General features: G+C 46.0%; 1 protein-coding gene and 1 non-coding gene across 3 annotated transcripts; both read right to left on the bottom strand.

The window, feature by feature from the left end:
- Window positions 1–1,413: 1,413 nt before the first annotated feature.
- On the bottom strand, window positions 1,414–26,531 carry LOC148119435 (disks large homolog 5-like). 2 transcript variants are annotated; one of them, XM_087897738.1, is made up of 10 exons: window positions 26,196–26,531; window positions 25,980–26,046; window positions 25,400–25,524; window positions 12,116–12,233; window positions 8,280–8,439; window positions 7,311–7,442; window positions 6,573–6,744; window positions 3,348–3,463; window positions 2,426–2,506; window positions 1,414–2,288 (listed from the first exon to the last, which is right to left on the bottom strand). In XM_087897738.1, the coding sequence occupies exons 1-10, from the start codon at window positions 26,223–26,225 to the stop codon at window positions 2,078–2,080; spliced, it is 1,212 nt and encodes a 403-aa protein (XP_087753864.1). In that variant the 5' UTR covers window positions 26,226–26,531; the 3' UTR covers window positions 1,414–2,077. The 2 variants fall into 2 exon arrangements, with proteins under 2 accessions (XP_087753864.1, XP_087753863.1); XM_087897737.1 differs by having other exon boundaries at window positions 1,414–2,247; window positions 2,413–2,506; window positions 26,196–26,529.
- On the bottom strand, window positions 12,266–12,430 carry LOC125396153 (U1 spliceosomal RNA). The gene has a single exon (XR_007230731.3). It is a non-coding gene; the product is annotated as a U1 spliceosomal RNA (small nuclear RNA).

Below are 26,531 nucleotides of genomic sequence, written 5' to 3'. Positions count from 1 at the left end.
AGTGTAGACCCTGACCCTGAATTCTCTGTGACCCCCTGCCTGTCAGAGTCAACAGTTTGCTTTCTTATGCTTGCAGTTGCTCTGGGCAAACAGCTTGTTTTCTTGTGTTTAGAATGAGACCCACAGGAGTTCCTGATGGTAGGGGGAATGGTTTCTGGTGGGCTTTCAACTGAGAGTTAGAGCATGGCCATTACTCAAGGAGACCCTATTTAAGCTGCCCTGGAACAAAATAAAGAGAAGCATTTGTGGTTTCTGTCTCTCTCTCTCTCTCTCTCTCTCTCTCTCTGTGTATGTGTATGTCTTTGGTTGGAAGTGATCCAATCTACTAATAGAACACATGACTAGGAGAACAGAGTCAGGTGCAGGGACTGGAGAGACAGCTCATTCATTAAGAGCATTTTTTGTTGTATCAGAAGACCCACATGTCAGCAAACAACCATATTAAATGTGTTTTCCATGTGGAATCTACAGCTCTTATCTGGCCTCAGTGGGAAATGCATGCATGTGGTGTCAAAACACTCACAAGTAGAAATAAAAGCACCACAAAATGACCCAACATGTCTTGGATGACATTATTTCTGCTGTGTGGTTATCATTTCTGCATATCATTCGCATTTCAAGAAAACCAGAGGCAGATTACTTTGCATTTCCTGATTTCTTTTGTACATTCCTTTATTGAATGTTCTCATTTCCTGAGAGGACAGGAACAATGTAGTTGTGTGATGTCGGACGCCTCTCTGTATGCTGTGAATATGTTTACTACCATTAGTAAATAAAGAAGCTGATTTAGCCAATGGTAAGGCAGATTATAGCTACACAGCAATTCCAAACAGAGATACAAACAAATGGAAGGCAAACTTGGGAAATGTCATGTAGCCACTGGAGGAGTGGGATGTCGGAGAATTATTGGTAAATCACAACCATGTGGCCATACACAGATTAATAGAAATGGATTCATTTAAATGTAAGAACTATCTAGTAATAAGCCTGAGTCATTGGCTAAACAATTATAATTAATATTAAGTCTCAGAATAATTATTTATAAGCATCCACAGGACCGGGCAGAACACAGGAGAGCTTCCAGCTACAGTTAGTTGTGTTTCCCTTTAGTTTGGTCTGCGTGATGATTTCATGAACATGTTGTACAGTGTGTGTCCACATTCTACTGAAGCTAAATATATGACCCCGAGGATGCAATATGCCTAGTCTTTCTGTACACTAGTGGGTATACACGGAGTAGGCCATGCCATCTGTATCCATATCCAAGGTGCCATAATCTGCCTGTGTAGACCATGACTGGGAAATCATTGTGCAGCCCAACCTACCTGGAACTTGTTGATACAGATCCACGCCTGTGAGTTGTGGGTTTACAGGAGTGTGACAGCTCACCTGACTGAAGAAGAGTCTGAAGAGTGAAAAGTTGGAAATTGATTTTTATTCATAAAACATTCGTTTTATTCAATGGGGGCTTCATAACAGTGGTCATTAGAGACGGTGTACAGCCTTAGCAAACTATAAAAACAATGGAAATATAAAAGACATAACAAAACCTTATACTAAAATGAAGAAAACCAAAAAACTAATGCGCAGATATCCCGAGATATAAACCAAACCAACCAAAACAATCTAAAACATAACAAAAACAACCAACCAAATAAAATTAAGCAAAATTCCCACTTCCTTTGGAATTTTCTTTAAGGAAAAGCAAATCAATAACATGAGTCAAAAGGAAGTGGATCAGTCTCTGTAGGGAATTATCATCAAAGCTGTGCATGATATGGGGTCAGCGTCAGCTCTGCACTAGAGAGAGAATCTTGGGCTTTTGGATGTGGTCTGGATAGCAGTGTGACAGAGTCTTCCTTGTCAGATTCCACGTCACATATGGAGTCAGCTTGCCAAAGCCCTTGACAGTAGCTGACAGAATAACTCTTGCTGAGCCACATATCTTCCTCCATGTTGTTTTGTCCACTTGCTGATGGATGTTAGGCTTCTGAGTAGTTTGTGGGGTGTCCTCTGAATCTCAAGCTTATTTCTGATATAGTCTTTTCTCTGGAAACAGTGAGCCAACAGAGATGGATCAGATTGTGGCTGGATCCTCTGATGATCGGTTGATATTTTCCTCAATGCTGTGCTCACAGGAGAAAGGATGTGGCTTTTTCAGAGGAGGCCTGGATCCTGGAGTGTAGAATGTAATTCCTCCAAGGTGTCTCTGGATTCCTCTAGCCTTGTCATTTCTTTTAAGATGTGCTGTCAAGAAGAAATGGAAATCAGACATAGGAACAGTCTCTCTGGGGCACTGGCAAGAAAAATGTCAGGGCCTATTCACACATAGTAATGAAAAAGTCAAGGAAGAAAACCCACACTGTGAATCCCGTGGTTGGTGGGAATGGGGCTCAATGGTGGCTCACTTGCCTGGCACATAAGCTCCTGATGCAGCAGCCTTATCTGCAGGAGGCTCTCCTCCTGGGCTGTGGTCTGTTTCATTTCATGCTGGAGATGTTCAAACCTAGAGGAGGAAGGCAGCTGGGACACAGGCCTGGTGTGGCCCTGACATATCAGCTTTTGAGCCCCCACCAGCTGAACAACCCAGCATTACCTTTCAGCTGAGCTCATTCCCTGCTTCCCCAAGGGAAAAGGGTCAGAGGCCCCTGGGCTGGATAATTCTTCACGTTTAAAAACTCTTATGAGTTGAACTGGAAAATACACTGTGCTGGACTTGAAAAAACAGCATATTTTTCTAATACTCCAAAAAATGTTTTGGAGGTATATCAATGTCTGAGTCAGATATTCATGGCCTTGATTAGAAATCAGGTGAATGTGGGCAACCTGTAAAACTCCATGTCTGTTCTCTAGTGGAGCCTACACAACACGGCAGAGAAGGCTCTGATCATTCTTATAGCTCAGAACCTACATGGGGTGAATTTGACAACTCCTAATCTGTTTATGGCCAGAGTAAATCTTCTCACAGGAAACTAATGAACCCCTCAGAGACCCTGCAACCAGCAGGAGTGTGCTGCATTCAAATCAGCCAAAGACTAGAAACTTATCTGTAAATGTAATGTTGCTGAAGGGAAATGAAGTGGCAGAGGACACACTGTCCTTCACAATTGACATCCCGCTTCTCACAGGAGAAGGAGGAGACACAACCCCCATAAACCCAAAACTAAACATATTGTTTCCTGGACACAAGATCTCGGTGATTAGCCAACTCGATACTCGGAGGTATTCTTTCCCTGGATGGGTGGGAGCCTTGCCAAATACTCTAAATCCCAAAGAGGTCAGAGATCCCGAAACAGAGAATCCACTAGATACTCTCAGTCCATGCTTCTCTCAGTCCATGCTCCTACCTCGTCTGGGACTCAGTGAAGTGATGCTGCAGCTTTATTGCCAAGTTCTTTTGCTGGGTAAACAGTTCCCTCTGCTTCAGCAGGGATTGAAATTGTTCCTCCAGTCTTTGATGTCCCTATTCATTAGAGAATTGTGTTCTTAGGGCAGGGTTGTCTGCACCGATGTACACATGTGTGCATGTATGTACACAAATACAAACAAACACACACACTCCTGATCATCACAAGTACATGGATGCACACATACAAGCACACTGCATTTTACCCACATGTGTAGTTCCTAGCTAACAATAATGGAAGAAGAGATCACCTGGGATCTTCTAGAGAGGAGATTTAAATTTTAATAGCACACACCCTCTCCCGCCCATATTCCAACCCAGGCACAGGGATGCGGTGATGTGGTGAGGATTGTGTACTTTGTCTCTCTTTTGATAATTTTTCATCTTATTTTTACTTTATATGTGTGGGTGTTTTGCCTGCCTGTGTGTCTATGCACCACATGCACACCTGGTTCCTGGGAGAAGAACACAGGGGGCAGAGCAGTCAATGTAGTGCTTGCCCTATAAACCCAGGCCAGAAAATGGTGGATGCCAGGGTTCCTTGACCAGTTATCTAAGCCTGCACAACAAGGTTTCCTGACTGTACATTAAAGACTTAGTTCCATGATACAGCACCCCTGCCCGATGGTGGAAGAGCCCCTTGCTCACACTCAGTGCTTCTCAGTGGCTCCAAAGAGAGCAGGTTCATGCTAAAGGAACTCTCTAAACCACAGGTCACCTAAATTTCAGCCCAATGAGTGTAAAAAGTAAGCGCAGAAAACCAGGCAAACTCTACAACCAGAAGTAAAAGAAACCCGAGCCTTCCAGTAAGATGATTACGTTAGGGATTTCTCTAAGTAACAGAAGGCAGACTGACTCATGGCCAAAAGGGTACGTGGATTACTTCATGCTTTACAATATTTCATGGAAGGGGTGGACTTCATTGAATTTTTATTCATCACTGGTGGGCATTTGAAAATTTTATATTGGTGGTGCTCTGAGGAGTGTTTCTATAACTGGGTGTCCCCTAGATCCTCTGTGGACCATTAATTTTCTTCTGTGATCACAGGGTAATCTTAGGGCTGCAATCCAAGCTTCTGAATAATCATACATAGCTTCTCACAGGGCTACACACTTTTCCAGCATAATAATACCTGAGGGTCCTCATTTCTCCCAACCCCATCAGGCCAACTTTATCTCAGTGTAAAGAAGCTTGGAATGAAAGCAGCTTCTGAGCGCTGCAGACACAACATGCAGTGAGTGCTTTAGACTAGGATGAGCCTAAGTGGGCTGCACTAAGACAGCTGTTCCCACAGCTCAGCATGGCTGTGGGACTTCTGCTGGGGGAGACACCTCTGCAGTTCAGAATCTCTTACATGATAAAATCCAGGCCACGATCCAAGATCCAAATGAGTCAAGATTAGACAAAGGTGAAAGGAAAATGTCAACAGGTAATATGATGGGAACAAAATAGGATGCATAAAAGTTGTTAGTGTGAAGCACCTTTCACCCAGAGCAGAGAAGGACACACAACCTATGCTAGGTTTTCTTGCTCTCAGGCACCTTGAGTTGCCTCAACGGCTTCTTTTTCACCGCCATGTCCTGCATTACCTTCGTTTTCTACAAAGGATTTTTCCAGATGAACATTTATGCCTCTACAACATCTGAAAAACTTTTAGCTTGCATCAGTTTTGTGGTCCTTTGTGCAGGTTAGCGGTGTGGACATGCCAAAAGATGGGCAGCTCCATGTGCTCTGTGACTGATGCAAACTGATGCTAACCAAAGCAGGAAGAGTACTTTCTATTAACACGAAAGATGTCCATCCTTCCATGAGTGAACATGCATATAGAGGCTCAATCACATATTCTCCAACCCACAAAGATACATATAAACACAACACACACACACACAGACACACACACACACACACACACACCCTTCCTGAACCCAGAAAAGCAGAGAGGACTAGAGTGTTGCAGCATCTTTCCTGCTGCAGGGGGAGGTAGCGGGTCCTCAGTGCTGTCTCTCAGTGCTCTTAGACTCAGTCAGGCTCCTGCCCTAGTCTGAACTTCTTTCCCCCTTCAGAAAAGTTCTTCATCTCAAGTCTCACTGATTATACAGTAAGTGAAAACCTCTGCACACCTGAGCTTGACCACAAAAGACCAAGTCCCAAAGGAAGAGGCTGCACATGAAGCCTTCTGATAGCTCTAAGCTGACCCATTAAGTCTCCTAAGAAACCTTACCCAGGCTCCTCCAGAGAAGACCTTGATAGCACCAGAGAATGAAGACACCCATGGTCATGACCCAACAACTTTGGACCATAACACAGCGCATATAATAGGAAAATAGCCCCAGATCAGTCAGTACGAGCTTAGTGAAGTCACCAGAACGATGTTCTGAAATGTATCACTCTGTACAACTATGAAGGGAATCTGTACTAAGATATAACCATGCGCATGATAGAGTGAGCATAAAATGTCAGCAAAGAGACAGACTTGACCGGTTGTGTGATGCGAAGCGAATGAGACAAACCAGACATTTCCTGGGAGGTTACTTCAGTTCACTGAAAGGAAAGATATACTTTTTATTTTCAAAATAGCTCTGGGGTTTGAATTTTCTATTACAAAACTCAATAATTCCAAAGTAATAAAATGTGTAAAAATTGAGAGAAAACACCAAGACCTTTCTATTTCTTACTAAATGAACCATTTAGCAATAAGATGAGACAGGAAAATATAGGAAGCTCTCCCTGTGACGAGAAAGGAGATCCAAAGAGCTCTGGCCTGGTAGCTTAAGCAGACCAAAAATACTCTGTTCTAGCAAGCAAATGATCCACACGCCCTTTTCCTCACTCACACACTCATTGGAAGCTCTGTGATTCTTCCAAAGTGGTTCCCAGCATAGAATCCTTCCTACCATACTGACATGTAGGTGTGTGATATGTGATTTACCTACCCATCTCCCACAAAGATCTACAGCTTCTATCAGAATAGGATGGTTTCTTTTCACTGGGGTTGTGTCTTCCAAGAGGTAACTCCCCAGAAAGACTTGTGAAAGATCCCAGAAATGAACTCTGAGATGGAACGTAGGTGGTCAGCTGGGTAACTGAGTGGACGGTTACATGACGGTGTACATATGTGTGTGTGGTTAGATAGGTGGGCAGCTTGCTCCTGCTGCCTCAGCTTACCTGCTGCTGCTTTGTCAAGAGGTCATAGATCTTCTCAAGGTCCTCCTCACAGAGCCTCTTTGTCTCCTCACAGGACTTTTGCAGGAAAATCTGCTCCTGCTGCAGCTTTCTGTTGACCTCTCTCAACATGCCTACTTTTTCCTTCATCTGTGTCCTTTCCCTCAGAGGCAGGCTGTGGAGGGTGTTTAACCATCACAAACAATGATGAGCTCCAGTCCACCTCCATCTGCCACTCCTACCTACTAATACCACCTTCCCTGCAAGGTCCCATGTCCTCAGACAGCCCCAGACTGCAGCCCACATTAGCCATGCCGGTATCACCCAGGTGATGTAGCTATGAGAACAGGATTCTGTATACCCAACACACACTGGTCTTACACTGATCATGGTATTGGGAGAACATCGTCAGGTATAGAGCAAACATGGTCTGAGGGAGGACAGAGGACCCAAGAGGAATACATTCCACATCTGTATCCCATAGCAACAGGCTCTGTAAGCCCCTCTCAGAGTCCCAGAGACCATTCATGGTGCAAACCAAGTTTTCTATCTAGAAGCTCTGGAAGCCGACAGGACACTGTTGGGAGGGGCTCTCTGACTCCTTGCACTCTGGAGAAATCAGTCTGGGAGGACAAGTACAAGGTAAACAAGCTAGGACCACAGCCCTCACTTTGGTTCAAAGAGAAATAAGTGCAGCAGCTGTCCTTCCGAAGTGCGGGTCCCATCCAATCAGACACTCACCTGTAGGAGTTGGTCTTCTCAGTCAGCTCCTTGCTCCTGGAAGAGTCCTCACTAATTTCTTTGGGGAATTTCTCCAGCTCTGATGTCTCCTTCTGATGATCCATTTTCAGCTCCTCACGCTCCGAATTCTGCCTGTGGTAGAGCATGGGCCCAGGAACAAAGAACCCCATGAACACAGTCATCAGAACCCCATGAACACACGAATTGAGGCTGTGTCTCAGATTATTCTAGAGCACTGGGTGCCACATCCTGAATCCTAGGTTCTAGGACCTGTTGATGTTATTAGACTTGCTACCCTGCCTCAGTGTCAGAAAGGCAGAGCGTCAAGAGGGAGACAGACAGGGCTACATGAGCTTTTTCAGTAGGCCTGGAGGAACAAACTAGCTCTTTTTAAGATGTCCCAGGATTCTGTGCTATGGGTCTGGGCCTACCTAAAACCTGTGATATCATATCTCAGGGTCTGAACCTACCTGACCCCTGTGATATCATATCTCAAGGACATGCAATAGGTGACATTTTCTAAGAGTGCAAGGAACAAGAGTAGAGAGGTGACCAGATGAGCTCCAGGCCTTACAGTCACACACTGAGATGAATCACTAGGAGCAGGCCCAACTCCTACAGCAATCAGCAAGTAATCCCCCAGTCAAATACAAAGACTCCCCATAAGCTCCCACAAGCCAACACCTGTTCACGCCTCTTTGAAATGTGTGTTGTGAGCTCATACACTACTTCCCCATCCATAGAATGTGACTCAGGTCACAGGCTCTGCTTTTCGTTGGGAGGAAGCAGAACAGTCTGCGTCCCCATCTCACTCCCACCCAGGCTTCAGTTCTGCCTCTCAGATGCACTCAGGAAAAGTAGTTTGGGTAGGAGGACACCATGGAGGTGCAGTCTCAAGTGGCATGAGGAATGCTGGGGTGGGCACAGGGGGGTCAAGACAGTCACCAGAGAACTGGACATAATGACTACCTGTTGTTCACATCACTGTTGGTATAATTGGCCAGGATTGCACGAAGTTCATTCCTTTCGTTGGTCATCATCTGAAGCTGAAGGGTCAGTTCATGGACCTTGTTCATCTGCTGCTCCTGCTCAGTAAGGGAGGCTGAGGTCCGTGCCTTTCCAGTACTCCCTGTAGATAAACATCAGTTAATTTGTGCAGTTGCATGGTACAGTGCCATGAGAGACCATGTTGAGTCCTCAGAAGAGGCCTGAGGAAGAGGGAGTGCATGGAACTCACTGAAGACCTGAAAGAGCAGAAAAACTATCCTCAAATCGAACCCATAAGCCATGTCTCTTTTGCATATCACTGTCTCTAGATATGTCCATCATGTTGGGGAATATTATTTTCAGGTATTGACTTTGTTTATGCTGCACTTGTTTAACTGTGTGAAACTATGTTACTGTGCCTGTCTATAACACCTCAACATCCTAATAAAGAGATGAACAGACTATAGTGAGACAAGAGCAGGGATAGGCGGGACTAGCAGGCAGAGAGTATAAATAGAAGGTGAACTCTGAGAGGAGAATAAGGAGGAGCCCAAGAACAAGAGGGGAGAACTCCAGGGATGAGACACCAGCTCACTCAGCAGCCATGGAGTAAGAATGAAAGGAAGATTTACAGAAGAGAACGATCAAAGCCCAGAGGCAAAAGTAGTCGAGATAATTTAAATTAAGAAGAGCTCACAGGAGACACACCAAGATAAGGGCAGGCATTCATAAGAAAGGAGAAGCAAGTGTGTGTGCTTTATTTGGGATCTTGTCTGGGAGACATTACTCTCCCTCTTTTTAGTGACACACAAGCAAAAGAAATCCAGTGCCAGTGAATGGCAGGGTGGAACTGGAACCACCGTGGTCCCTCTGTGCTTCCACCGCAGAGGCTAAGGGAGAGCCCTCAGCACAGTAGTTGAAGCCTTGACCCATCCCTGGCTCTCTGCCATACACACCATCAAAAATCCTCGACGCTGGGTCTGCTCTTTAGTAACTCAGAGAAGCAGAAGAGGACCATTGCTTCCCAGAAACTCCCACCTCCTGAGTCCCACTCCTGAAAGGATCAACTTAAGCCTTCCTCCTTCAGGAATCTCTCTGACCCCTGCCCAGGACTCACTGCACTTTCTCCAGAACCATTTACTTCTTGATGTGTGACTCGGAGACTGAAGTCCATCTTTCCTGTGCCTCTCTCTGGTCTCCCTGCGCTCTCCATCCTGTCTCCCAAGCAGCCTGTTCAGTCGTGTCAGCATGGCTGTGGGTGAGCCACACAGGCACCGAACGAATGCCTCAAGGGCAGTTGGCGTTGCCACAACACTGGTGACATCACAGAATTCCAGGCTCTCCAGGAAACAGTAGAATGTCCAGGTGGGGGACTGCTGATGTCATACGATACAGCTATTAACCCCTGCTAACTACTTCACTCGAAAGTGACCTGTAACTAAGGTGCCATTTCCAAGAGCCTCTCTGGGGCCACCGGGGAAGCCTTTAGACAGAAATCTATCCCTCTGCTTCTTACGTTTTATGTGAGAATTCGAAAGCTCACTGCCCAACCACTGCCCAGGGATGGCTTTTTCCTGTCTTGATTCCATACTCAAGTAACGTGAGAAACAAAGGATGCTTAGAAATGAGGTCAGGATAAAGGGGGTAGAACAGAGGAGATCTCTGAAGTGAACAAGCACCTGGTGCAGATCCTCAGACTTTTAGAGATTGGAGGGTTCAAAACACAGGGAAGACACATAGGAAGTGATTAAAATTTCACTCAGAGTATCACTAGAGCTCACTCAAACTATGACGTTGATAGTGAAGATGTCAGTAGGTCTTGGCAGGTCTACCCGGAGCCACTGAGCCCAGGTGAGCTTCAGATACTGAGAGCAAACAGTCGTAGAAAGGGTATGATGGCCCCAACCGATAGACTGAGGAAAGAGTAGTGGTGACCAGATGTCAGTGTGCACCATCTAAAGGAATCGTTAGTGAAGCACACACAAGCAAACACACACACACACACACATACACACACACACACGTGTAAATAGGATTACCAGCACACAAGCACAGACATTCACACACACAGAACGAAGAGGAAAAACAGGCACACAATCACACAATCACATAATTACAGCACAGAACATACTGTAGATCACTGTTATGCTCGGTCAAACAGCAAATAAAAGTCAAATTCCTTTTCTGGGGCCACCTGTTCCAGTTCCCTTACTCTCCAATAGGTGGCGCTGCTAGCTTTGGGAGAGCATGAGAAGGACAGGCAAGGGAGACTCAGAGTTTTTACACCATACAGGTGATTTATAGCCATCACCACATTTCTACAATCCTGACAGTCCCTGTAAAGAGAAGCCAGTGCATGGTCACCCTGGAATACATGATCTCCAGATATGACCTATGCCAATGTATACAACGTTGGCACCTGCAGACACCACTGCATGGGACCTTGTCCCTCCCAGATCCTCCATCAATCCTCACACGGTCCCTATCTGATACAATTAGCAGTTCAGCCCCTTTCAGTTTCATACTTTTGTGGAGTCTCAGGATCTGACCCTGTCTATTTGGCTTCTCTTATGTCCACACTGGATGCTCTGTTGCCAAACTAGCCCCAGGTATCCTGTGGCTCACATTCCCCTCACATCGGTCCAACCACAATGTTCCTCGTATTCCTGGCTCCTTCCAGCTGTGTCTGCTTCTTGTGGCTTCAATACCTCCTAACCTCCTCACCTGAAACATACATCATAATATGTGAATTTATGGGTCTGTCTGGTCGTCAGATATTTGAGACAAGTTCTTCTTTGCTGTAGCAGATGGTTTTCCTGACACTGACACCCAGAGCAATGCTTAGGGTCTGGCTTCATCCATTCCACTAGTGTTCCATGCAAGAACTTTCAGCCAAAAATAGTGGTGAGCAAATCAGACCTGTCCAGGCTGCCTAATGACTGTGTGACTGTGGGAATGCACCTTTGCATGGCACCCTAGGTGGTTAGTGTCATTCACCTCCCTCATCGCCACATTCTCATGATAGTGACCCAATACCAGACCCTGAGGATACTGGAGAGATGGTCATTGATCAGAAAGGAAGGTGTATGAGACACAAGGTTGTCATCCCAGTGTTGGGGTACAGCATAGGAAGATCAGGAGTTCTAGACCAACCTGGACTACAGAAACTCTGGTACAAAGAAGACAGGCAGACCAGGATGGGAGTTCAGTTGGTGGAGGTCTTCCCTAGGAGACATTAAACCCCAAGCTGCATTTCAGCACCATGTAAACATGCCTTGACATCCAGGAAGAAAGAGAGATCAGAGCATGCAAGTTAGCCTTTGCTGCATGGTGAGATGGAGGCCAGCCTGGGCTACATGAGGACTGTTTTGAGAGAGAGAGAGAGAGAGAGAGAGAGAGAGAGAGAGAGAGAGAGAGAGAACTGTCTCATCAGAACACCAGCAGGGAGACCCCAGGCAGGGAGATCTGCCTTGAGAGATGGAGAGATGGGTGACAGAATTTGTGCAGTTGGTAATTAGTGTGGCCCAGTGCAGACTTGGAGGGGTGCTGTCTCCAGGGTACCTTATCTCCCCGATGGCGAGAGTGGTCTCAGGAAGGAAGAACAGAATTATCTGAGCCCTGTTGTGGAGTTAGGGGAAGCTCCACAGGGACCTTCTCATTATGTTCAGTGGGAAAGACAGAAGACAACAGTGACCCTCAGGACTTGTTGGTAGCATCCCAGAACCACTGAATATAGACCTGTACATTCCTGGGCACCTAGAAGTGGTTGTTGGTTTGTCGTAAGGAGTCACCATGGCAGCCACATCTGGGATATTTACCATGTCGTGGCCAAGCATCTGGAACAGGAGGCCTCGAAGCCAACTTGCCGGCTGCCCGGGGATTGGGGCCTCTGGGACCTCCATGCTGGCAGAGTAGCATTCTGGGAGACCACTGGGACTCCGCAAAAGAGCCCAAGTTAGCATTAGGCTCAGGGGAGAGCGCAAATGAAGTCCCCCACTCACAAAAATTATGCAGTCGAGTTTCCCGCATTTGGGGAAATTCCAGGGGTCAACACACCCCAAGTGCAATGGGTGAGCCTCACCCTGGGAAAACCACCTGCGTGATCATGGTGTCTCCCCTGCCAGAAAAAATATGCTTTGCTGTCCTGCAGCCCAGACTCAACACAACGGTCCATGTGCTGTGAACACACGGTCACTTTGCGGCACATACACCAGGACCAATTGGACCTGCATCCCATTTCTTCGACTTGCTGCTCCCCGTGGACCTGTGCACACTTCCACACAGTGATGGAAATCCAGAAAGTTTCCTTAGAGGGTACTGATGCCACAGTCCCTGTCCGACCCTCTCTGCATAGATCATGCCTCCAACCAGCACCCAGGGGTGACATCACAGGCATCCTCTTTGCCCCCTTTGCTTGGTGAACTTCCTTGCTTGAGGAGTGCTGGATGGAGTGTTGCAGGGTCAGAGACAAATCACCTTGAATTATCTCCAATTTCCAAATTGTCGATGGCTGCTCACCTCTGTGGCCTAACAGTCTTGAAGCTGGTTTACGTGTGTCACGACAGACCCCTATCTTCCATTAACACGAAGTCAGAGAAATCAGGCAGCAAGTGAGCCAGTCACAACAACAACAGCAAAAGCAAATAGAAAACAACAACAAAAAAAAAGGAGAAGGAGGATAAGAACTGCTTCCTAACAACGGTATCAATTAGGGGTAATTCAATTACTGAATTTAAAACACGCTTTGAGAAGAGATGTGCTGTTCCGAGTCAGGGTCTGGTACATGTTAAGTACAGGAACCAAAGGGGAAAAAGACTGGAGTGGAGTGCAAACCTAGATTGTGACAGTTGCCGAAAAGTGCTCTGGCTTTCAGGGAAAAAACTCCAAATTTCAAATCTTTCGGTGTTTTCTCATTAACATAGTACCTAATTTCCTAAGGAATAATTTCTAAAAGTCAACCAATTTTCTTTTTTTTCATTATTTCCTAGTAACAACTTTCTATTTTTTATTACTTTATAAATAATACCAATCAAAACTTTCACTTCTTCTCCCACACCTGTCCTAAGAGAGGGCAAGGTACAGCGCCCTGTGGGAAGTCCAAGGCCCTCCCACTCCATCCAGGCTTAGGAAGGTAAGCATCCAAATAGAATAGGATCCCCAAAAAGCCAGTACATGCAGTAGAGACAAATCCCAGTGCCATTATCATTGGCTTCTCAGTCTGCCCCAAGGGTCAGCCACATTCAGAGGGTCCATTTTGTTCCCATGTTCGTTCTTTCTCAGTCCAGCTGGATTTGGTGAGCTCCCATTAGCTCAGGCACATTGTCTCTGTGGTTGGACCAACCCCTCGTGGTCCTGATTTCCTTGGTCATATTCTCCCTCCTTCCACTCTTCAGCTGGACCTTGGGAGCTCAATCAAGGGCTCCGATGTGGGAGCAATACAGGGCTGTCTACTCTTTCCACATCTATTCTATATAGTGTTCAAAATTCTAGCAGAAGCAATAAGGCAACAAAAGGATATCAAATTGATATAAAATAGAAAGCAAGAAGTCAGAATTTCACTCTGCGTAGATGATATAATAGTATACATGCTACCCTCAGAATTCTACCAGGGCACTCCTACACTTAATAAATACCTTCAGCAAATAGTAGAATACAATACTAACAAAAATAAGTAGCCCACTTGTATACAAATGATAAATGGACTGAAAATAAAACTAGAGAAACTTGAGCCTTTACAATAGCTACTAATAACATAAAATATCTTGGGAAATTCTCACCAAAGAAGTGAAAGTTCCGGTGACATGAACTTTAAGTCTTTGAAGAAAGAAATTAAAGAAGATATCAGTAAATGGAAAGATCTCTCATACTCTTGGGCAAGTATGATCAACATAGAAAAAATGGCAATATTACCAAAAGAAATCAACAGATTCAATGCAATTCACATCAAAATCACAACACAAATCGTCACACACCTCTAAAGAATAATATTTAACTTCATTTAAAAAAGCCAAAAACCCAAGATGGACAAAACAATCCTGTTCAACAAAGGATTCTCCAGAAGCATCATCATCCCTGACTGCAAACAATACTATAGAGCTTTCACAATAAAACAGTTTGGTAGTGACATAAAAACAGACTTGTGACCAATGTAATTGAATCAAGGACCCTGATATTAATTCAAACACCTATGAACACCTGATTTTTGGCAAAGAAGCCAAAACTTTACAGTGGAAAAATAGAATGCATCTTCAGAAAATGGGCTGGAATAACTGGATTCTCCATGTAGATGAATGTACATCTATCACCTTATATATCAAAATGAACAAAACTCAATCTAAGTGGATCAAAGCCTCAATACAAATTCAGTTACACTAAAACTGATAGAAGGGAAAGTGGGAAGTAGCCTTGAATGAATTGTGACAGTGACTACTTCCTAAATATAACACAAGGAGCACAAACACTGGAGAGCAACAATTAATAAATGGGACATCCTGAAATAGAGAAGGTTATGTAAGGCACAGTACATGGTCAATAAGACAAAACGGCTGCCTACAAGACGGGATAAGATCTTTATTAACCCATATCAGACAGAGAACTGATCTTCAAAATATATAAGGAAATTAAGAAACTAGACACCAAAATACAAATACAATCCAGTTAAAAAATAGGACACAGGGGCTGGAGAGATGGCACAGAGGTTAAGAGCATTGCCTGCTCTTCCAAACATCCAGAGTTCAATTCCCAGCAACCACCTGGTGGCTCACAACCATCTGTAAGGGGATCTGGTACCTTCTTCTGGCCTGCGGGCATACACACAGAAAGAATATTGTATACATAATAAATAAATAAATAAATATTTAAAAAATATAGGGTACAGATCTAAACAGAGAATTCTCAACAGAAGAATCTCAAATGGCTGAAAGATATTTAAGGAATTGTTCAACATCCTTAGCCATCAGGGAAATGCAAATCAAAATGACTCTGAGATACCATCTTACACCTGTCAGAATAGTAAAGATTAAAAACACTCATGACTGCTTATGCTGGAGAGGATATGGAGTAAGGGGAACACTCCTCCATTGCTGGTGGGAGTGAAAAGTTATACACCAATTTGCAAATCAGTTTGGCAGTTTCTCAAAAAAATTGGAATCAATCTACTTCAAGACCCAAAGATATCACTCTTGGGCACATATTCAAAGGATGCTCAATTATACCACAATGACACTTGCTCAAAATTGCATTATTTATAATAGCCAGAACCTGGAAACTACCTAGATGCTCCTCAGTCACAGAATGGATAAAGCCCAGGAAGTTCCCACGTGAATAACTTATTTTATCATTGACTTTAGGACGTGGCTAATGGTTTTAATGAAAAATGGTCATTGATGTTGACTTTCTCACAGTAATAGGAGAAACCACTGCCAAAATTAAAAAATGAAATGTATTGTTTAAAGTTTGCATACACTTATTTAAAAAGAAACTTTTTCTCTGAGAAGACAATTTGTACTGGCACTGTGTAATATGGGATCCTAAAGAGTTCACTCACTTCAACCATTATAGAAGGAAAGGAGCTTTATGCAAGCTATGTATGTTAGTTTCTGGTACATATAGTGCATATATGTATCAAGTTTAGAAGACAAATCTAAATAAAACAGAACTGACTGTTCAGAGACTGCTCTTGCTGTAAGCAGAGTCTCTGCCTATGTGAATTACTAAAGGCAGGACAAAGTTTGACACTTCTGCTTTCTTATTAACTTATTAAAAGTTTGTTGATAAAAAGAAAAGAAAATATGGTACATTTCTACAATGGAATATTACTCAGAGGCAAAAAACAATGATATCTTGAAATTTGAAGGCAAATTCTGCTTTCTGTTAGCACACCTTGGACTGGTATTGGGATATGAAGTGGGGGGGGGCTTCTCCCAGGATGGAGGAACATCCCAAGTAGAAAACTTTACTTAACGTAAAGTAGATTTTTCTTTCTGTCACTAACTCATGCATTACCCCTTCCATCTGCTATCATGGTCTCTATGACCTAGAAGAAATACTTAGAACTTTAACCCATGCTTATTTTCCTTTACCAAAGGTGCTTCCATTTCCTGTCTTGTTTCAGCTGATAATTGGCTTTTGCTCTGATTCCAAAGGAGTCAGAAGAGGCAGGTGATGGATGTACCTTAGAGGACTGTCATAAGTCAGGATGAAACATGTTATGATGATGCTGTTTCCTTAACTCTAGACTATATCTCTTGTGGACATCATAGCATCCCTGGTAATAGATCAGGGAGGTGAGAAAAGTGACACTCAGGCTATGTCTTTGAGGACGATTCCGGCTCAGGTTGGACCAGCACATGTGATTACCATGGCAATTAGAGAGGGGTAGTCACTTGGAGAATGAGGAACATCTTCTGGAATCTCTCTATGGAGGAGGAGTACTTAACAGTTTGAAACATTAGCTAGTTAACAATAGCTGGCATCTTGAGATTGTCCCAAATCACCTTATGTGAAAACAGTCTTGAGGCGCAGGCCACACTAGTTAGAAAACCTAGTGAGTTATCTCGCTGCCAATTGAAATGCAACACTCCCTAGGTTCTATTTCAAAGGACCCCTCCCACCAAGTATTCTGTCCCAGATCAACTGCACTGCTCTTTGGCACTGTCCCTGTTTCTGGCTAATTTTTGATGCTTAGGCTTAGTTGACATCTATCAGAAGAGTTGCAGGCCACAGCACTAAGAACAGAGTCCTCATGCTTCACAAAATGCAAAGCTAATTTTCTAAACACTAGTTCCTAACCTCAACAGTGACTCACTTCCAGATCAGAGTAAAGAGTTGGAGAAATGATTTTGCAATTAAACCACTTAAGGAGCAAGTTGGTGGAGGTGTCCTAATATGACAAAATGACTTCAAACAAAAACTAATTAAAAGAGATGGAGATAGAAATTTCATGTATTCTTCAAAAAACAAGCCTAGTAATGTGATAATTCAATTCTGAACATCTACGTGCCAGTACAAGAGCATCCATATTTATAAAAGCCATATTACTTAAGCTCAAATTAATCATTGAACCCCTTGCATTAATAGTGGAAGATAGCAACACCTCAATTTCATCAATGGGCATATTGTCCAGACAGAAAATTAACAGAGAAATAAAGAACCAACAGACATTATGACTGAAATGGACCTAACTGCTCTCTGCAGAACATTTCACCCAATCACAAAAGAATATACCTTTTCTAAGTAACTCACGCAACATTATCCAAAATTGACCATATATTTGGTCACCAATGCAAGTCTTTTCTGATACAAGAAAATTGAAAGAATCCCCTGGGTCTTATCAAACCACCATGGATTAAAGCCGGATTTCAACAACAACAAAAACAGCAGAAACCCCATAAATTAATGGAAACTGAACAAATCTCTATGGAATTATGACTTAGTCAAGGAAGAAATAAAGAAGGAAATTAAAGACTTCCAAGATTTCAATATAAAAGAATACAGGTCATATCCAAAGTTATGTGACCCAATAACAGTGGTGCTAGGAATAAGAGCCTTCATAAAGAACATAGGGAGATCTCATAATAGTGATCACCACACCTGAAGGCTCTAGAACAAAAAGAAGCAAACACACTCAGGAGGACTATATGAAAGCAGGAAATAATCAAACTGAAGGTTAAATAAATAAAATACCAATGGAGAGAACAATAAATCAACAAGAGAGACAAACCATTAAGCAAAGGGTACATAACATCAGAATTAGGAAATCCAAAGAATCACAAGGTAATACATCAAAAAATTGTTTTCCATGAAATTAGAAAATATAAAAGAAATGGACAATGTTTTCAATAGGTACCACTTACCAAAGGCGAATCAAGATCACATGAACAATTCAAATAGGCCTATAACCCAAAGGAAATAGAAGCAGTCATGAAAATTCTAACAAACAAAGAAGGCCAGGGCAAGAAGTTTTTAGCATAAAATTCTACCAGGCTTTAAAAGTAGAGTTAATACCAATACCTCTCAAATTTCTCCACAACATAGAAACAGAAGGAACATTTCCAAATTCTTTTTAGGAGGCCACAGTCACCCTGATACACAAACTATACAGAGCCTCAACAAGGATAGAGAGCTGCAGACCAGTTTCCTTCAGGAACACTGGTTCAAAATATTCAATAAAATTTGCAAATCGTATACAAGGACACATCAAAAAGATCATCCACCATGATCTAGTGGGTTCATCCAAGCAAAGCTGGAATTGTTCAATATATGAAAATCTATCAATGTAACCCACCATATAAACAAACTAAAAGAAAAAACTCTATGTAATCATCTCTCATGGGATGCTGACAAAGCCTTTGAAACAATCAACCATTCCTTCATGAGAAATGCTTTTAAGAAAAGAGGGCTACAAGGGACATATCTAAATATAATAAAGGCAGCATATAGCAAACCAGTAGTGAACATCACATTAAATACAGAAAAATTCAAAACAATTACACTGAAATCAGAGAAGAGACAAGGCTGTCCACTCTTGCAAGATGTATTAGAGTTCATGAAGTTTTAGCTATATAAATAAGACAACTGAGGGAGATCAAAGGGGTAAAACTTAGAATGGAAGAACTCAAAGTATTACAATTTGCAGGTTATATGATTGTCTATATAACTGAGCCCAAAAATTTGACCAGGGAATTCCTAAAACTCATAAACACCTTCCAAGAGTTGACTGGTTGTAACATTACTTTAAAAAAATCAGTAGTCTTCGTATATATAAACGGTACTGTGTTCAGGAAAAAAATCAGAGATAAAACATCCTTCACAGTTTCCAGAAACAGTAATATTGACCTTAGTGTAACTTTAACTCAAAGTGGTGGTTTGAAAGATAATGTCTTCCAAAGGGAGTGGCACTATTAGGACTTGTGATGTTATTGAAGTAGGTGTGCTACTCTGGGAGTAGGCCTTGATGTTTATTTTGCTCAAGATTTGCTTTTGTGACAGACATCATTTCCTGTTATATGGTTGATGTAGGAATCTCAGTTAATTCTCAAGCCCTTTATCTGTCTGCACACTGCCATGCTCTCCTCCATGATATCAATAGTGGGACCTCTGAAACTCTAAGTGAGCGACCTCAAATAAATATGTTCCTTTATAGGAGTAATGATAATTGTGGTTTCTCTTCACAGCAATATAACCCATAAGACACCAAGCATATGAAAGACCTTCATGACAATAACCTCAAGTCTTTGGGAAAGATATCAGAATATGGAAAGATCTCCTATGCTCATGGATCGGTAGTGTTAACATTGTAAAAACGGCTATCTTACCAAAAGCAATCTATAGAGTCAATGTAATTCCCATCAAAATTCTAACACAATTCTTTTTTTTTTTTTTCTAACACAATTCTTTACAAAGCTTCAAAAACAATGTTCAACTCCTTTGGGAAAAACAAGGAAACCCAAGAAAGCTAAAACAATCCTGTATAATAAAGGAAGTATATGAGGTAACACTACCCCTAATTTCAAGATCTACTATAGAGCTATAGTAATAACAATTGTATTGCATTAGTATAAAAATAGACAGGTGGATCAATGGATTGGAGAAGTAGGCAGATGAACAGGGAGGAGGTGTTGAGGGGAAACTGTGGTCAGGGTGCCAAAATAAACAATAACACAACAGAAAAGAACACAGAATCTCAACCAAGTTAGGTCAGGCTATACATTTCTGAGAATGATTGTCTTAATAATTGATACAGGAGGGTCCAGACCACCGTGTGCAGTATCATTCCTAGGCAGGTGGTCTCTGGTTGTATTAGAAACTAACTAAGGATGAGCCAGAGGGAAGGCTGTGTCACCCGGTTGGCTCTGGCTCTAAGGCAGAATCTGGGTGCAGTCCAGGGAGGCAGTCTCCATGAGTGGGACAGGCCTCAAGAGCAGCCTCCTGGCAGCTCAGAGCCAAACTCACACCCTTCCCAACTCTGCTGAGGCAAAGGCCCGCAGCAAGTGACAGGCATCCTCCATCCTGAGGGACACTCCAGAAGCCCAGTGTACCAAGCAGACCTGCGGCAGTAGTTAGTTACAGAACCTCTTAGCGCTGGTGACACCAGCCTGTAATCTCAGTTACCCAGGGGGCTGAAACCAGAGGAGCTCAAGAGCTGCAAGAGCTCCAGAATGGGTGCAAGCCAGCTTAGGAAGCATAGTGAGACCTTATCTCAAGAAGTACAAGCGGTGGGTTGGAGAGATGCCTCAGAGGTTTAGAGCATTGACTGCTCTTCCAGAGGTCCCAAGTTCAATTCCCAGCACCCACATGGTGACTCACAACCATCCATAATGAGATCTGGTACCCTCTTCTGGTGTACAGGCATATACGCAGGCAGAACACTGTATACATAATAAATAAATAAATCTTAAACAAATTTAAAAAAAAAGTACAAGCGGTTATGGTAGCTCACAACTACTGACTCCAGGACTCGGGTGGCAGAGGGGGAGGAGGATTATAAATTCTGGGCCAGCCTGGGCTACATAGCCAGTTCCAAGTTAACCAGAGTGACACCAAATGGGTGAGAGAGAAGAGAGGTACCTGGGAATATAGCTCAGTGGTAGAGGGGTTTTCTTTAAATCCTCAATACCACCAAAAACAAACAAAGAGAACCCCAATAAAACACATGATGAGCCCACCCTTTCCCCCAACCTCACCCTACTCCCCATCTACTCCTCAGACAGAAAGGGTAAGGCTCCCATGGGGAGTCAACAAAGCCTGGCACATTTAGTTGAGGCAGGACCAAGACACTTCTTCTGCATCAAGGCTGAGCAAGGCATCCCACCATACGGAATGGGCTACAAAAAGCCAGCTCATGCCCCAGCGAAAGATCCTGGTCCCACTGCCAGGGGTCCAGGGACCTCCTTAAATCCCAGGTGTCTTGCTAACTGAACCCTTGGTTAGATAGAGGCCCTCCCCCACCTTGACTGGATCACTAATGGGCTGAAGGACAGAGAGCCCACCTTGGAGGCTCTCTGGCCAACACCCTTAGGTTTCCCTAGCCCAGAGCTCAACCCTCCCACACTCTGCTCACATTCCTCCAATCACCCTGCCACTCCCAGTGTCCACCCTGCCCCAGCTGCCAGCTCTGCCTGCCACAGTCCTCTGCCTCCATATCCAACCCAAACCATCTGTGGTGGGTACCGCCCTGCCCTGCCAAGGCTGCCAGCCCACTGCATGTGCCCACCCGCCTTCCCTGGCTCTGGAACCAGTGAGACGTGGGTCCCAAGGTCACATGAAAGCCCCTTACTGGCAGCCTTCCCCAGCCTCACCTCACACTCCTCAAGGACCCTGGGATTGGGTTTGTCCAGGTGACAGGAAACGAGCCCATCTAGGCCTGCTCTGCTCTGCTCCACCCAGCGCGCCCTCCCACTCTGCTGCACAGGCTTCTCTCAGGAAGCCTCACCAGCTGCCCCCACAGCCTCTTTCACTCCTGTGCCTTCTATCCAGCAGAGCAGAACCTCAGCTGAGCTGGGACTGTCGGGCAGCACCTCTGTCTTGCCAAGGATTGAGCTCTGCGGGCAGCGGTAACCTCCCATCCATGTGGCTCAGAACTAGAGTGTGGACCCAAGGTTCTAGCAGGGACTGCTACTAGGGGATGTTGGCTGTCTGGGAACCCAGCCCAGCCTGCCACGGCTCAGTCCCAGGCCTCCAGTGTAACTCCCACTCAACTGTGGATTTCACATGTGATGTCTCATTCCCCAAAGAGAATGCTCCCCTGGCATCCTTGCCTTCTGAGGGTGGCAGGTGACCTTCCCGGGGCCATCCGGCTAGGGAGGGGCCTTATCCACCAGGAACAGAGACTGCATGGGAATGTTCCTGAGAACCTGAGCATGGTACAGCTGGGGGATGGTGATGTTCCTGTGACCTGACAAAACACCTGCTTCCTTCAATGGAGCTTTGTTTGTACACAGTGGCAGGAAACACCAGTCACAAGGTGTGAGGGGGTGTGACTCCATGGCTCTGGGACCACAGCAGTCTGAGGAGGTTCAGAGGGACTGTGGCTTGCCTGCCCCCGCTCTTGGCCCACCATGACCTGATCTAACCTCAGTTATAGGACTTCAAACTGGCACCCCTAGCACTCAACCTTGCTGCTTTCGGGGGCAGGGGAGAACTGTGGGTACTATCGAGTGCACCCTCCACCCCACCCTCCTGTGACTGCACCCCAACCCACAGCTCAGAGCAACCACAGAACCAGGCAGAGCTGGGGCAGAACACTGGATCCTACTGGTCCCAGAAACCACCCTATCAGGGCTGGGTGTTGGCCTCAGCCTGAGGATATAGTCCATCTGCCCTGGTGAGCCAGTTCACCCTACCCTCCCAGACGATTTCAGAAGCAGCCCTGCAGCTGGAGCCCAGGGCAGGGATCTGTAAGGCATGGCATGTTTCCTGACTCTGACAACAACAAGGTGTGAGCCACCCTCAGAGATTTCCAGCTTGGGGACAGAGAGAGGCAGCAAACAGTCTAAATGCTACACCAATCCTTCACAGCCGCATAGGCTTCAAAGAAATGCAGTTCCTGGAAACTTCAAGTTCCACTGCCCACCCACTGAGTGCAAAGCAATAAAGACAAAATGTCACTTCAGTCCAGGGGTGCTCAGGTTTTGTGAGCTGGGGAACAGTCACAGGCTCCAAACCTACAGCGAGTGACCTGGGCTTCACTACTTTCTGGTCCCAGAATTAGTCTGGATATTGCTCTTTAGGAACATCAGCCAAACAGACGCTGAGGTAAAGAACTGGAAGCCATACGGGCACTGCCTGGGGCTATACTTCCACAGAGCCTCCAAACCGGGAGCCTCTGTGTGCAGGGCCAGGAAAAGGCCTGCGAATGGCACAGCGGCCAAAGACGGGAAATCTCTGCTCCCTTTTCTGTACAAAACCTGATTTCCTCACATTCTGAATGAGGGCTATGTATGGACTGACCCGTTGTGGTGGACTTTTAGGAATGGTGCATCCCATCCAAGAACCCCTAAGGCTGGACAGGTGCCACATAGGAGCGTGAGTACTATACCTTCAGGACTCAGACCTCTCTCATCCGAAGAGGAAGCATGATCCTTTAGATGGGAAGCTATGTGAAGGCCCATGAACCACTCCTGGGCCCAGGAGAGCCACGGTCAACCACGGTCACTGCCTGCCCCCAGATGCCCTGGCACCTGTCTGGTGAAGTTGTAAATCTTTGCTCTGCTTCTAGAAGGGTGCTTGCTAGTCCACTGTTCAGATGGGAAACCAGGTGACATTAACAGACGGATACAGCAAGTGCTCTGGAAAGCAATGCCCACTGCCTTGGTCTGAGGAGTTGCCAGGGAGCCAAGGACCTGAGCCCGACTAGACAGAGACTCCTGGAGGAGACAGCTGAAGTAAGGTCTGAATGAGGCATGAGAAGGTGGTACCCACGCTAAGAGCTAGGGAAGAGACAGTAAGCTGGGGGCACAAGTGCGAAAGTTGGAGGTAAGGGGGGGATCTCTAGGCATGGGCCCCACAAGGACATGGGGTTGGCTACTGTGGGGAGATGGGGAGCCTCGGCACTCAGGCTGCCGTGGTTTAGACTTTCCTCTGCAAGCAGGGGAAGCCCTAGGTGATTCAAGAGCTGACCCAGGTTCCTAAGGAACCCTTTCACTGCTACGTGATTGCTGGTTAAGGTATGGGTCAGGGACAGATGGGGAGACAAGGGGACCCTGGAGGAGGCATCTGCTGCCATCGAGAAGAAGCAACAGGATAGATACTGGGTGGGGACCTGACAAAGTAAAGAACAGGGAGGTCTGAGACATATCTGGAGACACATCCCTAACCACACAGCTGTCTGGAGGGAGGCCCCAGTGAATGCTGGGCCCTCCCTGTCGTCTTCTGTTGAATAGCCAGTGGCTTACAAGGCTGCTCACTGGAATCCCTCACAGCCATAGCCAGGCCTTCTGAAATAGCTGGGCATTCCCGGGGAAAATCTGTTTATGGTCATGTGGCATCCTGGCGCCACACCCCACCTAAGTCCCCCTAACAAGCTTCACCGTGACCTAGACTGGTACCCAGTCACCACTAAGGCTTGCAGCAAACCCCCTCTGCGGAGAAGGCTGATGGCACTTCTCACCCAGCTCTTATAGGGAGCCCAGGGACCCAAGGATGAGTCCTGTGTCTCCCAAACAGGACCAGCTCTTAGGCCCTCCAGATGAGCACAGACATTAAGTAACCAGAGGGCTGCAGGGAGACTAGGGACAAGGAACTGTGGCCTCTGCCATGGACAAAGGCTTCAGCTTTAAAAAACAAAAAGAAAAAAGCAAGAAGTAACTCACATACTGTAAAACTTACCACTTTAAAGCAACCAGTTCTGTGGCTTTAGTCGCTATGGAGGGCGGTGCAGCAGTCATTGCGATTTCACTCTATGACATCTTTATCTCCCCAAAGAAACCCCACAACCACTAGCAGCCCCCCCCCCTTCTCAACTGCCTACAACCCCTGGCAACCACTAACTAACTAACTAACTCTCCTGGATTTTGCCATTTGGATGATTTGCCATTCCAGGTCATAGGCTCTCCAACAAGAGCCCATTGGAAAGGCCAAGGATTCATGTTGCCTCTGCCCTGTTTGGGATGGCACCATCCCACAAAGCCATTTTCCCGAGGTTTCCTAAGGCACGACACCTTACTCAGCCCAGCACCCACCCCAGTCCCCCAGAGCCTTGGCTTGCTCCCTGCTCTCCTTACCCCAACTCTGTTCTGGGTCCCAAATCAGAGGACACAAGATAAAAACCAAGCAGAAACCTGTTGCCAAGCCTGACACAGCTTCGGTTTGATCCCTGGGACACAGATGAAAGGAGAAAACAACTCTCCCAAGTTCTCTGACTCTGACACACATGCACTAGCATGTGTGAGCGCACACACACACACACATACACACACACATAAACATACAAAACCCCCACAATCCCTGGCTATGGGTCTAGACTACTAACTGCCCGCAAGCCGACAGGAGATGCCCACCAGTCCTGGTTGAGGAGTCAACCTAGAGAAGGTGTAAAAGAAGTCAAAATACTGAAAAAGCTAGTAGCCAGTCCATGACCGGGCCTGACTGCTGGGGTCACTTACCAGTGGGGGTTGAGACGAGGGGTGCTGCCCTGCTCCGGAGGCCGGTGGGTAGTGCATGAGCAGATGGAAGGCAGAGTAGACAGTCTCTTTGTACATGCCGCTGGCACACTCCGGCGCCTTCAGGCCTGGAAAAAACACAGCTGGGTCAGACACCAGCCCAGCCAGCTGCTCCTAAGGGCTGAAAGCTGTCTGATCAAGAGAAAAAAAAAAAAAACAAATAAGGACCAAGGGGTCCCTTTCAAGTTCGTGACTTGGTAGGGAACAGGGACCGACGAAAGGGTGAGAATATCCGCAATGATAAGTTTTGGGGAAAGACCCAGAGTCCAGGCCTCCACTTAGAGGCTGGACTTGACTCTTCACCCCACCCTCCAGTCTGGGAATCTTAGCCAAGGCTGGCTCCTCAAGGCAAAGGATTAGTCAGTCACCTGGGCTGGAGGGGAGACGGGGATGGCGGGGGTCTGTTTACTCCTATAATGGTCAGGGCACCAGAAGTGACTCTAGCTCAGCGGCGCCCGGGAAACCCGCCCCCCACTCCCCGCATCCCGGGTTCTAGCGCCTTCCCGAGCCGCGCAGAGTTCACCGTCCTCTAGGGACTCTGGAAGTTTGTCCGGGAAAAGTCTCTGCGAAGTGTGCTCTCGTCCCAGGGCCTGCAGAGCGAAACAGAGGGGTCGTGAGGGGCGGAGGAGACACGAGGGTGTCCGGGGATGGGACCCACGAGGGCCGCGGGCGCGGGGGGCGGGTCCTCTCTATCCCAACCCTGGACGAGGCCCTCCGGGAAGGAGCGGGCCGGGCTCACCTCGGGCGCTCCCTCGGCCTCTCCGTGCATCCGGACGCCGGGACCCGGGATCCCGGCGCCTGCGGCTGCGCCCTCGGACTAATTCACCAGTGAGGACTTGAGCTCAGCCAGGTCCCGCTCGGGGCCCGCGGCGCTGTCGCGGCTCTTGCGGTCCAGTTCCTCCTCTTCGTCTTGGAAGGCCAACAGCTCGTGGGGGGCGCCGAGGTCATCGCCAGCACCCGCACCGCCCCCGCCCGAGTCCAGCTGCCGCATGGTGCGCTGCGCGCGCCGCGGGGCGACGGATGAGGGGCGCGGTAGGCGGCGTGCCCCGGGGTGCGGAGCTCCGAGTCTGGAGCG

This window comes from Myodes glareolus, chromosome 17, assembly GCF_982192425.1.
Source record: "Myodes glareolus chromosome 17, mMyoGla1.1, whole genome shotgun sequence".
Classification (NCBI taxonomy): Eukaryota; Metazoa; Chordata; class Mammalia; order Rodentia; family Cricetidae; genus Myodes; species Myodes glareolus.
The sequence above is the reverse complement of the archived record's forward strand: the minus strand, read 5'-3'. Positions and strand labels throughout refer to the sequence as shown.